Source organism: Salarias fasciatus, chromosome 18, assembly GCF_902148845.1.
Source record: "Salarias fasciatus chromosome 18, fSalaFa1.1, whole genome shotgun sequence".
Classification (NCBI taxonomy): domain Eukaryota; kingdom Metazoa; phylum Chordata; class Actinopteri; order Blenniiformes; family Blenniidae; genus Salarias; species Salarias fasciatus.
Window position 1 is genome coordinate 17,414,670 of NC_043762.1, and position 15,349 is coordinate 17,430,018.

General features: G+C 40.3%; 1 protein-coding gene across 1 annotated transcript in view; it reads left to right on the plus strand.

Moving 5' to 3' along the window:
- astn1 (astrotactin 1) overlaps positions 1–15,349 on the plus strand; it is a 337,883-nt gene that overhangs the window by 77,855 nt on the left and 244,679 nt on the right. Inside the window, 3 exon segments of the mRNA XM_030115287.1 lie at positions 8,331–8,581; positions 8,937–9,079; positions 10,943–11,092. Of these exon segments, the coding sequence (XP_029971147.1) occupies positions 8,331–8,581; positions 8,937–9,079; positions 10,943–11,092 (544 nt within the window).

Below are 15,349 nucleotides of genomic sequence, written 5' to 3' on the forward strand. Positions count from 1 at the left end.
AAAAAGTTAAACTTTCATAGATTATAGATTCAGGAGCAACAATTCAAACTGTTATTTTTACATAATTGGGGCTTCCAGCTCATGAAACCCACGAAATCAAGAATTCACTAGAATGATGTGGAGAAGTCACGATTTTCTTCAGTTTTCGCAGAAAGAAAAACAGAATTTAAAATCACATCAAATCAAAGCGAGATGTCAATCTTCAGTACTTGGTTGGGAATCCCTTTGCCTTTATCACTGCCTTGATGCGTGGTGGCATTGCCTGGGAGTTATGGAAGCCCAGATCACCTTGATGCTTGCTTTCAGCTCTTTGTTTTTGGATCTGGTGCCCTTGTTTCCCACGTGTGATGGCATGGGCATCCAAGCAGGTTTTTGTGGTTGTGGCGGTATGGGGAGGGGCCAGATCCTGCTGGAAGATGAAAATCTGCCTCTCCGTCTAGATCATCAGCAGAAGGAACCATGAGGTCTTCTAAAGCGTTCTGGTAGACTGTTGCGGTGACCTTGGATTTAGGGAAGCAGAGTTTACCAACACCTGCGCTGGACCTTGCACCCCAAATCATGACTGACTGTGGATATTTCACTCTGGACCTCAGACCTTGATTCCTGAATGAAAGGCACATTTTACTTTCATCAGAAAAGAGGAGCTTGGACCACGGGCCAACAGTCCAGTCCGCTCTCTCCTTGGCCCAGTTGAGACGCTTCCTACGTTGGCTCAGGCTCAGAAGTGAGTGGCTTGACCCGAGGAATCTGACAGTTGTAGCCCATCTCCCAGATGCGTCTGAATGTAGTGGTTTTTGAAGCTGTGACTCCCGCCTCAATCCACTCTTTCTGGATCCCTGCCAGATTCTGAAGCCAGCGGTCATCTCTTGTGCTGGTGCATCCTCTCCTGCCACATTTTGCCCTTCCACTAGACTTTCCATTGATTCGCTTGGACACAGCACTCCGTGAAATGATTTCTCCACAGCATTCAAATGTTTTGAATCCCAGTTTTTGTGGGTTTTACAAGCTGGAAGCCCAAATTATGTGAAAATAAACAAACACCTAAAACTGTTTAAGGCATGGGCTCTATAATCTATCAAAGTATACCTTTTTTTTAAGGGAATTATGGAAATAAATACATTTTTCCATGATATTCAATTTTTTTGGGAAAAGATCTGTAGATAGATATGGGGGAGGGCAAGAAACTGGATATAAATTCCTCAACTTAAAAAAAAAAACAAAAAAAACTGTGCTTTCACTTAACTGGAAATACATTTACACTTGAATTATTGGTTGCATTTCCAAAACATTCTGTTCCCCATATTAGGTCACATCGCTATCAGGTCATTTCCCTCATTAAATAGGGTTTGAATTTTCTCAGGTTGTATGCAGATCACCTAGGCTATTATTTTCCTTACGCTCAACCGTACACTTCTAATTTTGTGGCAGTATTTGTCGAAACAGTGAAATGTTACCTCTCATTCACTGCTCCCAAATGAATTAGTCACACTTGAACAAGTGCAAAAATGACTTGTGGATTTGTGTCGATGAAACTTTGGGAATGAGAATCATTTGAAGCAGTTAAATGTTTCTGCCAAGAGAGATGTAGAACACCAATACAGAGACACCGCCACAATAAAAACTATAGGTGAAAACAAACGGTTTCCTGCTGACAAAATTTCTTGAACATCCTTCTTCGGTGATTCTTTTGCGGTGAAACTGTGCAAACTGAAATGGCACCAGTTCAACAAACACCATGAGAGTGCTTGGAGCAGGAATCGCTGAGAATTACGAAGTTAAAAAATTGGGTCTCTCAGGAAAAAAGATTGGGAAACACTGTCCTATTCTGTACAGGGCTGCGTTTGGCCAGCGCTGTTCCCAGCTGACTATTGATGAAATCAGGTTACAACCTGGACAATTTGTCGGAACATCACAGGGCAATCAGAGAGAGGCAATCAGACACACTCGCATTCACAACTACCACCAATGTTACAGTCAGCCACAAACCTCAAATGCAGGTTTTGGACTTGGGAGGGCAACTAGAACAACCAGGGAAAAATCTACATGGAGGAACTTGTAAACCCAGACTTGAACTGGGGGGACCACTAACAGTTTACCACAACGACGTTGTGTAAGCACAGATAATTACTAAAAACTGAGACTACTATGAAAAGGATGCAAAATAAATATTAAAATCATCAACTGCTGGTTAACAGTTGAGTGAACAGGCAATCAATGTAAACAACCTTAGAAACTGGAATGTCAGAAAAGATGATTGTATTTAGTATTGCATTTAGACTTACCTTTAATTTCAACTGCAAGTAAAAAAAAAAAAAAAGCCTCAGAGACAAACCTTTTCAGTGCCTCCTGGCAGCTCTGTCTGCGGACACTATTGCAAGTTTAGGGGATATTCTGGAACCGTGTATCTATTCCAGCCAGGATCCTCAGTCTCCTGGTGTCAGAGGGGCATGTCAGGAGTTTAACCCCAATAAGACCTTGATGGCAGCATGGCCAATAGATCGGTCACTGTGTGCCTGTAAATGCTGTCAATGTGGAGCCTCCTCCTGCCTTCAGAAGAAGCCAGACACCACATAACAAATACCTGTAAAACTCTCAGGGCATAAAATGGAATTTATTTTTTCTAGGAAAGGACAACAAATGCTGATGGAGATTTACAAATGTCTATATTTTGGGGAAATGCATTAATGGTTTCAACAACTTTTAATTTCAGAGATGAACAGTGCAGGTTAGTAAGAACAGGTAGATTATCTCATTTTTTATAGGAAAGTTTTTCTCTACAAACAGCACTGCAAATGATTTTTTTGAAATATCATTTAGTCAGTACAACATAGCTTTTATTCTCAGAAACTTTGTCAGCCTTTTACAACTTTTACAATTACAGCTACATTTGCAACCATAATAGAATACACATTAATACCCCATCAACACGCAGAGTCAAACTATCATGGCTTCATGGTTTATTAGCTTTTATGAAATATACCAAATTGAATCAAATGACACAAACCAGTAGTGTCATTAATACTCATTTCCAGTGGTAAGAACCCATGTGTGATATGTGTGAAATGGGCTTGTGACTTTCACATTTATTCAATGTCAAAATCAGTACTGGATCATCAAGCCTCATGCTTAGAATCCTCACTGTTCATTTCGCTGTAGGTGTTCAGCATTATACTTTGACAATAATAACCTCGGCTTTACAAGTTGGCGTAATAACCGTTGCATGGAAGGATTTAGTGCTTGAAAACTGTCACTTTCCACCATCCATGTTGTAAATTGGTATCTGATTCAATCTGTGGCCCGTTGGCTAACATAAAGTTTATTATATTTCAGGCAAGAAACTTCCTCTTGCTATCTTGTAGCTGTCAGATAGTCCAGATCTTTCCGCCATCCTGATCCTTAATGCCTCGCATCCAGAGACTAAGTGACAGATTGATAGCTCAGCTCTAATACCATGCCTGCTCTGTCAGCCTGAGAAAGGCCATGTCTTCTCCCCTCCATTCAGGACTTACATGACAGGAGTGTAAGTCATAAGGAGCACTGGTGCCATTATAACATCATCCGCATCCGTTAGTAAGTGGATTATGGGGCTGGAGCGCTGGCATGCTTTGATGTGTGGTTTGGTTTTATTGGCTCTATAAGAGAACACAGTCCACTTAGTCCTCGCTTTGATTCTAAGTAATGCCTCACATTGAATAGTTTTTTCCTCCTATATTGCTTTTGCGAGCCTCGTCCATGCAGGAGCACTAATGCAAGTTGATAGGTTTCAATTACATTTGTCATTGAGGTGGATTTGATTGAGAGCCATTTGGAGTTCTTGACATTTCACATCTTGTTCTCATTTTCTGTGAAACGAATAAAACAATGACTATACTTAACATTAATTTTGCACTTTAATGTAGATATTCATATGCTAAGTGATTGAATAATCAAAATCTTACTGGCTTTGCTTGGAAATTATACCTCATTTTATACAATGAATGTTTCTATATATATTGAAAAAAGAAATTAAACTTGCACTACACGAAACACAGGCACTCTTCTCACAGCCTCATTGCCTCGACCATGTGGCCATCTTCCCCCAACTGTTTATCATGGATGCTATTCAGACACATTTTTACTTCTCCTTTGAAATCATTACAGACATTTAATACTTTTCGGTTTTCAATCTCAGTTGGATTGAGTCAGAATGAGATTTGCATACCCATGAAACCATTAGTTAGGGATGAAGACCTGTCAGTGCCGTACCTGGATTTTCATCATTTTGAAGGATGTCAGAAACATGTAAAATGACCGGCCAGGTACCATTTTAAGAGTCTAAGCATGGAAGGCATATTTTTTAGCTATGTCAGATATTACTATGTAGATGCTTAAGACACTAAAGTGAGTAAAATGAGGATGTTAGTAAAAAAGTAACAAATTACAAAGACTTGTCTCAACATGTTAGCTGTGGAAAAGTGGTGCATTGGTCTGTCCCTGCGTCTTCTTTGGGAGCTTGAACTCCTTCACACAGGCCACTCTTACTACGTTAATTGGCAGCTCTAAATTGACTGTGGTTGTGAATGAATGACAGCACTATTATGTGTCGCTGTGCGATGGACAGACGACCTATCTGACACGTACCTACTGTTCACCCAGCGTTAGCTGGAATAGGCTCCAGCTTCCTGCCACCTTGGTTTCGATAAGACGAGTTAGAAACCATAGATCATTTAACGCTTGACTCCAGTATTCAGTCATTCCTCCTTTTTTTTTTTTGCTCTTGTCCTCCAACAAAGAGGTAATTTATTTGAAACATGTTGAGAGGAACAATTCTGAGTCAAAGCTTTGTTCAACACACCTTCAATCCAATGAACTCAGATGTCCAAAAATAAGTCATAAACAGATGGAGCTGCTTTTCTCTGGGCCCGTCTGTTTGAATGACCCATTTAAAATGCACTGTGTACATTAAACAGTCTTGACGATTAGAGTCTTGAGTGTACTTCCTCCGTAAATAACAAAATATCTTGACTTTACCCTTGTGCATAAAAAAAAAAAAAAAAAAAAAAATACTGCTTGTGTGTCTTTTAATTGGTGAGGATGCATTGAATTTTAAACTACAGCCATTGTAAGGCATGAATGTAAATAGAGAGTTTCATCAATGACTTTCAGAGTGCTGAAAATTTAATCACTGCAAACCAAATGACTCCGGTCTTCTTTTTGCCCACTGTACATGCAGATTTAGTGCGTATAAGAGCCTCATATCATGGTGTCATTTGTTGATGTCCTTGACCATGCAGATTAAGCAAACAACTTATGCAAATACTTTTGCCATTTTAAATTAATTTGAGCCACTGGAGCAGCCTTAGAAGCTGTAATATGGTTGAAAAGAGATGTTTTATGTAAATTGCTGATTAAAAACATTTTTTTTTTTTGACATTTTTGCGTATCTACCCATAATTGTTTCACTGAGTTGACACACTTTTTTTTTTCCTTCCATGTTTTCTTCACATGTTAAGTTTAACATTTGCCCTTATCTATTCAACACAATTCACATCCTCATGTGAAAGCAGAGATTTTTCATCAACGTCAAGAGAACTGCGGTGCATATGACTTCATGCTGTTTAGCACACAGAATGAGAGTAAATGTCTATGCAATTAGTTTTTTTTCTAATTTTAAACATGTGAGACGGCAAAAGATTCAGTCTTTTGTTTGTAAAAGTGAAAAAAGTTGGAAAAAGAATCTATTTCCATTTGTAAATTGCTCCTGCCTCTCTCTGCTGTCACCTTGACATTTTCATAACTCTTTTTGACATTTTCCAAATTGCACAGTGTATCTGATTCTGATTCATTTGATTCAGTTGCTTGGCTCGCATCTGATTAGGCGGGAGATAGTGGTAACATATTGTACATATGATGTTGTGAATTCAATCCCAAATGACAGTCCTGAAAGTATGTTTTATCTAACTTGTCATTCTTTCCCAGAAAAAAAATCTCAAATCCTATAAGATGTAAAAACCTGGCTTCAGATAAAGAATCTATACAATGGAACTCCATCAAAACTTCAATAGCTTTTATTCAGAGAAGATATGGGTTTATATTCAAACTGGCTACCATTCTCCTGTGTTTCCGCAGGCTGTGTGCTTTTGACTTGCATTGACTTTGATCCATATGCTGCTTCTTGGCAGGATTCTTTGACTCTCCTCTCGCCTCTTCTCTCCCCCTTTGACACTCTCCCTCTCGCTGGCTCTCTTCCTCTCCTCTTTCTGTCTGATTCTGTCTCTGTCTACCCTGCTAACCTGTCCTCCGGGCAAGCTCATCGCCCTTCATCTGTCTATCGTGCACCTTCTATCAGAGCTCTGTGGGTGTAGATGCCTTCACCCTATTCACTGTCTCAAGAGTCATTAAAATCAGAGGGGAAAGAAAAAAAAAAAAAACAGAAATGAAAGTGGTCATGTGACCTGACCCAGTCGTCTGGTATCAGCCCTTCCTGTGAAACATGCATGAGTTGATCGTCAAAGTCACATTGGACCTCTGGGCTGTCAGCAGACTTTTGTCTGGTTTTCGGAATACAAAATGGACCCATGTTGACGGCAGACTTGACTGCAGCTTCATTTTCTGTGGCGACTGATGCTTGGATGCACAAAAATTATTGGCATTTGTAATAAATTGTGGTCAGCCCGTCTGCCTCACATTGGGAAGACCCTGGTTGATGCTGGACTTAAAGGGCTTTCTACATGGAGTTTGCATGTTATTTCTATGCCAACATCCTTCCAACATCTAAATAACTTCTAATTTTAGTTTGTGCATTAAGGGTGTCGAGGGCTCTGAATTTATGTGTCAGTGATTGTGCTGTTCCTTTTTGCTTGAACAAAACTTAAAAAGAAAACACAATAAAAACAGCGAAAATGTAACCACAAAAATTGCTAAATTAGACCCTCAAATGTAACCCTCTCTGGTATGGTGAAGAAAGCATAGAAAAGGAACAAGTTGACCTCGAGTTTTTGCAAAATAATGCGTTATGCAATCCACAATGCCACCTGATGGGCTCGGCTGAATCCTTTAGTGTCCTGCCAAACTGACCAATGCTTTTCTCTAAACAACAGTGGGAAGAAAAAAAAAAGGTTGATCTAGATCAGAGTGTGTGTGTGTGGGACTGGAGAGATAAAAACAGGAGGTATCAGAGGACATATGCATTTAATTGACTCTCATTGGAGTCACTTTGCCCTCAGTTCACCCCATGTATGTTAATCAGCCAAATAAAAAGAGCTCACATTGAAACTGGCGGTATCCATGGCAACATTAGAAATCCAGAATCTTATTAATCCTCACCTTTCACAGAAGGGAAAATAATAATGCACGATGCAACATTACCAAACTGCTCATCAATTTTGAATTTATACCTCATATTGCAATTAGCATCACATTGCTTTTGACAATTTGGATGTTGTCGTGGCTCTGCATGACTTTATCTTTATAATATTAACCTTTACTCATTATAGATATACATTTTAATTCAGTGAGTGTACCTTTTCTTTTGCATTTGTGAATTTGAAAGTGAGTTGGCAAATTAAAACTACATTTAAACAACACTAAGCCAACTGATGCTGTCAATAATGAAGGATCTTTAATGTCTATGCAGATTAAATCATTGTTTTCATGTTTAGATGTTCTGGACATGATGTGGAAATGTCGCAATAAGGCGGACACACCACAAGCCCACCAATGTGGCAGTATTCTTGTCAGTCGTCTTATATTACTGAAGAACTTACTGCCAGGAAATATTTTCTCAAACAAACAAAAGCAAAAATAAAGCCTCATTCCCACACCTCATAATGTTTCAACCATGGCAACAAATAAGATGGAACGTTTTTTTTTATTATTTCTTGAGATTTCCACTAAATCAGTCAAGTGGAGTAAACTGGCTCCTGACATTTTCGACATTGAAACACATGTTGATATGTTGATCATGTGATCTGTCTGCAGCAAACTGAGTACATTATTTTTTTTTATGTTGTTTCACTAAAAACAAAAAATCAGGTAGCCGTCACTGTGTTTTATACATTTGGGATGCTATTGTCAACAAAAATCACATGATTTTGTACTAGCCAAGCTATGTCTTTAACATTCCTGTATTTGGACTGTATTTAAAAACACTGTGGGCATCATTCAGGAAAATTATAGCTGTGTCCTCTCTCCAATTGTGCTGTCGGCATCGCGACTTTGACTTTGATCCTTATTCTGCCTGGCAAGATTTTCCGACTCTGTTCCCGCCTTTGACTCTTTCTCCCTGTCTGTGTCTCCTCTCTTTCTCTTTTCATCTGCCTGCGCTCCAAATGCCACTCTCCTCCCCTCAGGGTGGGATGATCGCCCTTCTGCTGTCCATCCTCTGCCTGGTCCTGATCCTCTACACTCGCAGGCGCTGGTGTAAACGCCGCCGCATCCCCCAGCCCCAGAAGAGCGCCAGCGCCGAGGCGGCTAATGAGATCCACTACATCCCGTCAGTGCTGATGGGAGGTCAAGCCCGGGAGAGCTTAAGGAACTCTCGGGGTCAGGGGCCGAACTCCAGTGGCACCCTCAGCATCCGGGAGACGCCGATTTTGGATGGGTACAAGTAGGGTTTAGCTGAATGAAAGGGGAATGATGAGTGGATGTTATCAAATCAAGTGGCCACTAGCTGTTATTGGCATGTCCATAGTGTGTATTGTTGATAGCTGTCCTGTGTTTTGTTGGTTAAAGTTTTCTCAAATACCGTCTTCCCTCCAACACGCGTAGCTTTCTTGCGTCGGTCCGTGCTAAGTTTTGAGCGTTAAGCCTCTGAAACACCCCATCTTATCAGTACTTTCTGTCACACTCTGAAATCTTAAGTGCTCCATCAAGCACATTATCTGCCTCCGACACTTATTTTAATTTAGATAAGTCAAGATAAAAGCGACGCTAATTGATTTCAACCCCATCCCCAGGTATGAGTATGACATTACCGACCTGCGTCACCATCTGCAGCGGGAGTGCATGAATGGCGGCGAGGAATTTGCCAGCCAAGTCACCCGTACCCTGGACTCCCTCCAGGGCTGTAATGACAAGAATAATATGGACCTCACACCTGGTAAGTTGACTGATGTGCGACCAGCCAGGCCAGAAACGGCAGGGCGGGAAATGAACATGTAGGAAGAAAATAAGGCCCTAAATCCGCTTTAATGCTTTAAACAAATAAATCAAAGAGTCAAGTTCTAATAGGAGAGGGCTCACTTATCGTCATGATAAAAGGATTTGAACAGTTTTCCAAAGCTGTGTAACTTTTCTTTATGCTTTTTGCTCTTTTCGCATCGAGGTACAGACAATATTTACTGTTCACGATGTCGCAATTAAATGATTAATGATCATTAATATATCGTTTATCTTCCAAACTGTTTCATGTTTTGTATTTTTGCCAGCTTGTGTGTGGGAATGTCTGAAATGTTTCCTGTGCTGATGAATCCTGGGTGTGATTGCCTACGATAGCCAAATTATATGACTGACTGTTTCACTCTTCACGTTGATGATACAAACCGCCCACCTTAACCACCCATACTTTTTTTTTTTTTAAAGGAAAGTAATTTAACATGTTCACTGATTGCTTCAGACAATGTAATTATAATGAGACAGATGCAATAATTGCTTTGTGAAACTGAATAAAACTAATTTGATTTCTATAATTAAATCAAGTTTAACTTGACCAGTGTTGTATGTTTGAAAATGAATGAATAAGAATTGGACAAAAAGGAGAACTTTGCCAACATGGAGGACAGAAATGGCGTGCTGGTGTTTAATATAGGACAGAAAACACAAACGGTCCTGCTTGAACGACGGATGTAAGTGACACATCGACTGAAAATAAAACTACACATATTCGTACAGATACTTTCTGCTCCTCGCTCTTGAAAAAGATAAAGTCCTACAACAGCCAAGAACTTGAGGATTCGTTTTTACTAATCAGTGGATGCTGCTGAGCTCCGCTCCCATGAGGATTAGCGTTTGAAATGGAGTCGTTTTGATTCAGGTATACGTTCTCAATTTCAATTAGCAGCAAATTCACAGCCCAGATTCATGGAGAGATGAGCTGACTGCACATTCTCACAGTATTCCTGAAGAACAGCCCCACCCACAAGCAGGAGGAAGCAGAGCAATCCCACTCATTACAAACTGAAACTGGGAAAAATGACGGACGAAGAGACGAGAAGAAGATGAATTTCTCGGGCCGCGCTTGAAATATTGAGCAGGGGAAATACTGGAGAGGTCACTAAGATGACAGTATTTTAATTTGTCCCAAAATAATATACCTTTTAGTGTTTCTTCTTTTCTTTAATGTTTGAATAATATGATAGTAATCTTTATCACCAGGTGTCGCCTAATGCTCATAGTTTTGGGAAAAGAAAAAAGCAAAACCAAAACAAAGAAAGGCCGTGATAAAGCCCAACTGATCAATTTAGAAGATGCTACATATTTTTGTGTCTAGACCCAACTGGTGAAATGTGCTGCACAGTGGCCCGGCCATCATGCTCACAAGGCTGAATTAGTCCTTTGAGAAGCCATTACTGAAACAACGCTGTAAACTTAATATATATTGGAGTGTTTTCTTGTATCTTCATCTCCCGGTATTTACAGAAATAGGTAATTTCATCCTCTGGGACTCAAATGTGTTCTCTCTATTCCCTTAATGAGTTTTAATTTCATGCCAGCTTTACTGACTCATAATTTTGGCTGTGTGTAAACAGCACGTCGGATAAGTCTTCGGCATTACTGTATTTTATGTTTTCTACATTGTGGTTTTAAAGCCCCCTCTCATCCAGCCAGAACCAACATGTTTTTTTTTTTTTGTTTTTTTTTTTTCCAAGTGGGTGCGTTCTCATTTCTAAGAGAAAACTTCCTGTTTTTGTGTCTCCGACCTCCCGCTTGCCCGCGTTTGTAATTTTGGCTTCCGCGTTTGCAGTGAGCGACAACACCAAGTTGGCGCTAATGAACAAGTACAAGGACAACATCATCGCCACGAGTCCCATCGACAGCAACCACCAGCAGAACACCCTGCTTCCACACAACACCTCCACCAGCCAACGCAAGCGCCTCTCCAGCAACACCCGTGGTGAGTCACGCCCGGAGATGTGACAAGGTAGATTTCATTTAACACAATTCCACAAGACCTTCACATTGCCGGCAGCAACAGTCTTTTCTCTTTTTTTGTAGATGCATTCTTGAATTTTCACTCCTTTCCTCAATGTGACTTGATTGACATTAAACTCTTCAAAGTTAAAGTTAAACTGAAGTTAAATTTTTTTCTCATGTTTTGTGTAAAGTAATGATGCATAGTGTATTTTTTTTTCTATCTTAAAAAAGGAAGGAACAAACAAACGCATTTTGTTATCATCAATAACATCTGTAATTCACCTCTGGTGTCTTTTTCTTTCATACCACAGTTCTGTCTACATTGACTTCAAACTTGTGATTAGATCTTTTTTGGTTCTTGGTCAGCTGAAATGTGAACACTGTGTCTTCATGTTTGAGCAACTGTTAAATTGCTGGTAAATTAGCGAAGTCTTTTCAAAAACATAACAAGCTATTTCTTTAGCAGACAGTTCATATTTAAAAATGCTGTGTTCAAATGAAAAAAAAGAAGTAATTTCCAAGTTTGAAGTTGGAGCGTATTGTTTTTACAGAAATGGAAACGACACTAGTTGCTAATTAAACACTGTCTTTATTGTAACTCCATCAGCCATATATTCAAATAAAAGCCGCGTTTCCGCTTGAGGGATCAGTTATGTCAAAGGTGGATGCTGATGTAGTGTGAGAGAGGGAGAGCGAGAGAGAGAGAGAGAACTGGAGCAGATCCTTACATGTCCTGCAGAGCTTTGAGCCCAGGTGCTCCTCGTCTCGCAGATAACCTCTCTTTGTAACCTAGGAGACAGAAGCTATTACAGCACTCAGTGAGGGGCTGTCACACTGCACACTGTGTATTTCTGGTGCTCAAGTGTGAAAGGTGAGGTATGGGATTGATGCTTTTTTTTTTTTTTTTAATTGATTGGATGAGTAAGATATGCTCTAGATTAATTTATCTTCCCAGTTTGTATACAAAAGATTTGATGTCTGAGGTTGTGCGCATTCTGCAAGATTATGATCGAATGATAAAGTGAAGAAAATTGAAAGAAATTACCTCAAATTTGACAAAGATGTTTTCTGTTGCCATAGTAGCAGTCTCCGTACAGGAAGTGTGTGTGTCAGTGTTTAGTTTCATCCACTATTCAGTTGCAATCTTTCCTCCTCTGGTGCCGAATTGTTGACATGTTTCATGTCAATGAAATAATCAGAAGACTTTAAAAAAAGCATTACAAAATATGTGGAAGTAAATCAGATAAAATGCAATGCAACTATGTGTTTTTCCTAGACGTGGCACGCATTTTCTTATCTTATCAGCCACATTGGATAACTTTACCCCTCACAAACCGCCCAATTATGAAAGATTATCTGTCTACCTAGTGATCTTTTACCTCTGTATTTTCTGTTTGCACATTCTCTAAATTGGCACACATCCCAGCTCTGTTCCTCAGCTGAGTCGAGTCTACAAATCTTCTGCACACATCTTTTCCATTACAGCATTCTTACTTATCAGATGTTGTTAGTTTATCTATCTATCCATCTATCGTCCCTCAAAAAGATGTTTGGAATCCTCCGTAAAGGTCAGATTTTAAAACTCAAATAGCTGTGTCACTTGTGTTGAATGAGCCGTGATGATGATGTTCAGTAATCTGAGGAGAGAATCACAGAAAAGGCAAAGCCTCATTTAACATTTGATCTCCAATTCATTTAAAATGACAGCTTAACTTGCCAAGTCCTTCAAATTTTAATTCCGTTTTTAGTTGGAGTGTTTCATTTGTGGTTAAGATCAAAAATGAAAGGTTGGAAAATAGTTTCACTGGAAAACATGAATTTCAATTTCAGTTTGGCTTTCAGTCGCTTGTTGTTGTGACCACAGAAATACGCGAAGTATAAGATTGATCTCAAACTTTGTACAGATCTGTGCGGAGTTTACAAAAAGGTCATAGCCCGCTGACACATGAATTGTTGATGGAGTGAAAATGATATTTTTCAATAAAAACGAGGCCCGAAGTGAAGGTATTATGTTGTTTAGCCGGCTGCTGGATTGTGATCAATGCACGGCCACGCAGATCTTTTATCTCTGGCTGTTCATCTCCCACTGTTCTGTTGCCAACACGAAGTCGCGGTGAGTCAGTGAATGCCACCGCGGATTTAATCATTGACAACATCATGAATGCCCTTTGGAAAACTCCCAAGGACCCTGAGACATTTTCAAGTTGTTGGACAAAAGTTATCAATAATACAGGATTGGATACAATACAAAGTTATAAAAGTTAGATCAGGATACGTGAAGCCTTTGCAGGACAGCGAAGATAAACAAGGTGATATATATTCTCATTATCCTCAGAGATGGGCGCTCTTTGAGCAATAAATAAGAAACAGTCCGGGGCGTGAATGTGGTGTGAAAGTGAAGCCTCAAACCCATTTTTTCTTTCATCGCTGTTGTCGTTTCACGAACACAAATGTTGCAGTGTTGTCCTCCACATTCTCACTGATATCAATCTAGACATGCCTTTGATGCTTGATTCATCTCCACCTAAATGTTATCATCATCACAATCTCCCGTATCTTCCCATGTTCACCTCTGCCTTGCTCTAGCTTTGATATTGATGGAGCCGCACTCTGTGACGAGAGAGTGAGAAACACAGGAAATGAAGAGAGGGAGAGAGGTTGCAGTTGATGAAATAGAGAGACATTATCACATTATGATAAACAAGCAAAAAAGCAGGCTGCGACATTTTCAAAATGTCATTTTGGAAATTTTCAGTTGACCTCAGACCATAATTCACTTTCCTCCACAGTTGGCTGCATGGATGCTTTATTCTCAGCCCAGTTAAAAACATTTTGGTGGTGCAACTCGCTGCAGAGAAACTCTGCAACCAATGAATTTTCCGGTACAAGAAAGAAAAAATAGGACGTCATTTCTCATAGACTTTGCCAGACAATCTGGACGGATTGTGATCATAAAGCTGCACCACATCTGCATCCGTTCTGCCAGACGATCATTTTAATTATATTTCATTCATGATTATTGGAAACCCAACATGGCTCTTGGGAATTTTCGGTGCCTTGTCTCTAAAGAAGCACATTTGTTTCTTTCTGCCTGCTTTTTTTTTTTTTTTTAATACCATAGCTTGTAGCTTTTCTGCAAAGTCCCGGAAAACAATATTCAAGAAATCCCCTTATCAATAGTGGAGGGCGAGAACAGAGAGCGAATGCTGCAATGCATCTAACACAGGAGGTGGCTGTGGGCCCCACCAGCAGCTCCAGTCGCTACTGCTGGAATATATAAACACCACTGCCCAGAACTACAAACTGCAGAGAGATGCTTACTTTCTGAGCTTTCTGTCAAGCTTTTTACTACAGTGATTAAAGAGCGAAAAGGTCTATCGGATGAAGTCTTCCTGACCCTTGTATAGAATTTCTGAGGGAGGCAGATAAGTGTGACACACTGACAATTGGCACACACTCCAATCTTTGTTCCTTCAGTGTGAGAGCTGTCTGTGCATTAGGTCGGACTTGTTCAAGGCAGGTGCTAAACTCTGACACGGTTGCACCTTGTCACCACTTCTGTAGGTGATTTTCATGGACAGGGTGTCGAGGTGCAACCACGACCAGGGATGCATCATTTGAGGGCCTGTAGGGTCTCATCTCTGCTCTTTGCAGGTGTTGTCCTCTTGGCAGCGTAGCGTGAGGGCCTCCAGTATTCAGCTTATTTCTCATAAAAAGAGGATGGTATGCTTTGTCCTGTTAGGGGGGGCGGGACACCTTCCCCAGGTGGAGGAGTTGAAGCACCTCGGGTCTTATTCATGAGTGATGGGAAGATGGGCCGTGAAAACTGAGGTTTCCCTCTGGTCGCCTCCCTTAGAGGTTCACAAGGCACGTTTAACTGGTTGGAGGCCCCGAGGTCAGCCCAGGACTTGCCCGAGAGATTAAAGCTCTACTGTGATTTTGGAGTGACTTGGCGTCCCTGAAGAAGAGCTTGAGAAAGTTGAGGGGAACAGATGTCTCTGTAATGCCACCATGTCTTCATATGGACAAAGCAGGAATAAGGATGGTTGGAAGCAGGGTTGGTTGGATGAGATGGGTGGATGGATGGATAAATTCACATTTTAAAAAGGAATCAGCCGTCTTCAATTAAGTTTCCAGTAAATCCTGTATGTTAAAACAAAATGAGATATATTAAAGTTAATTATGTTCACATCAAGAACTTTGGAGAGGACACGAATGAGGAGAAGATGGAGATTAT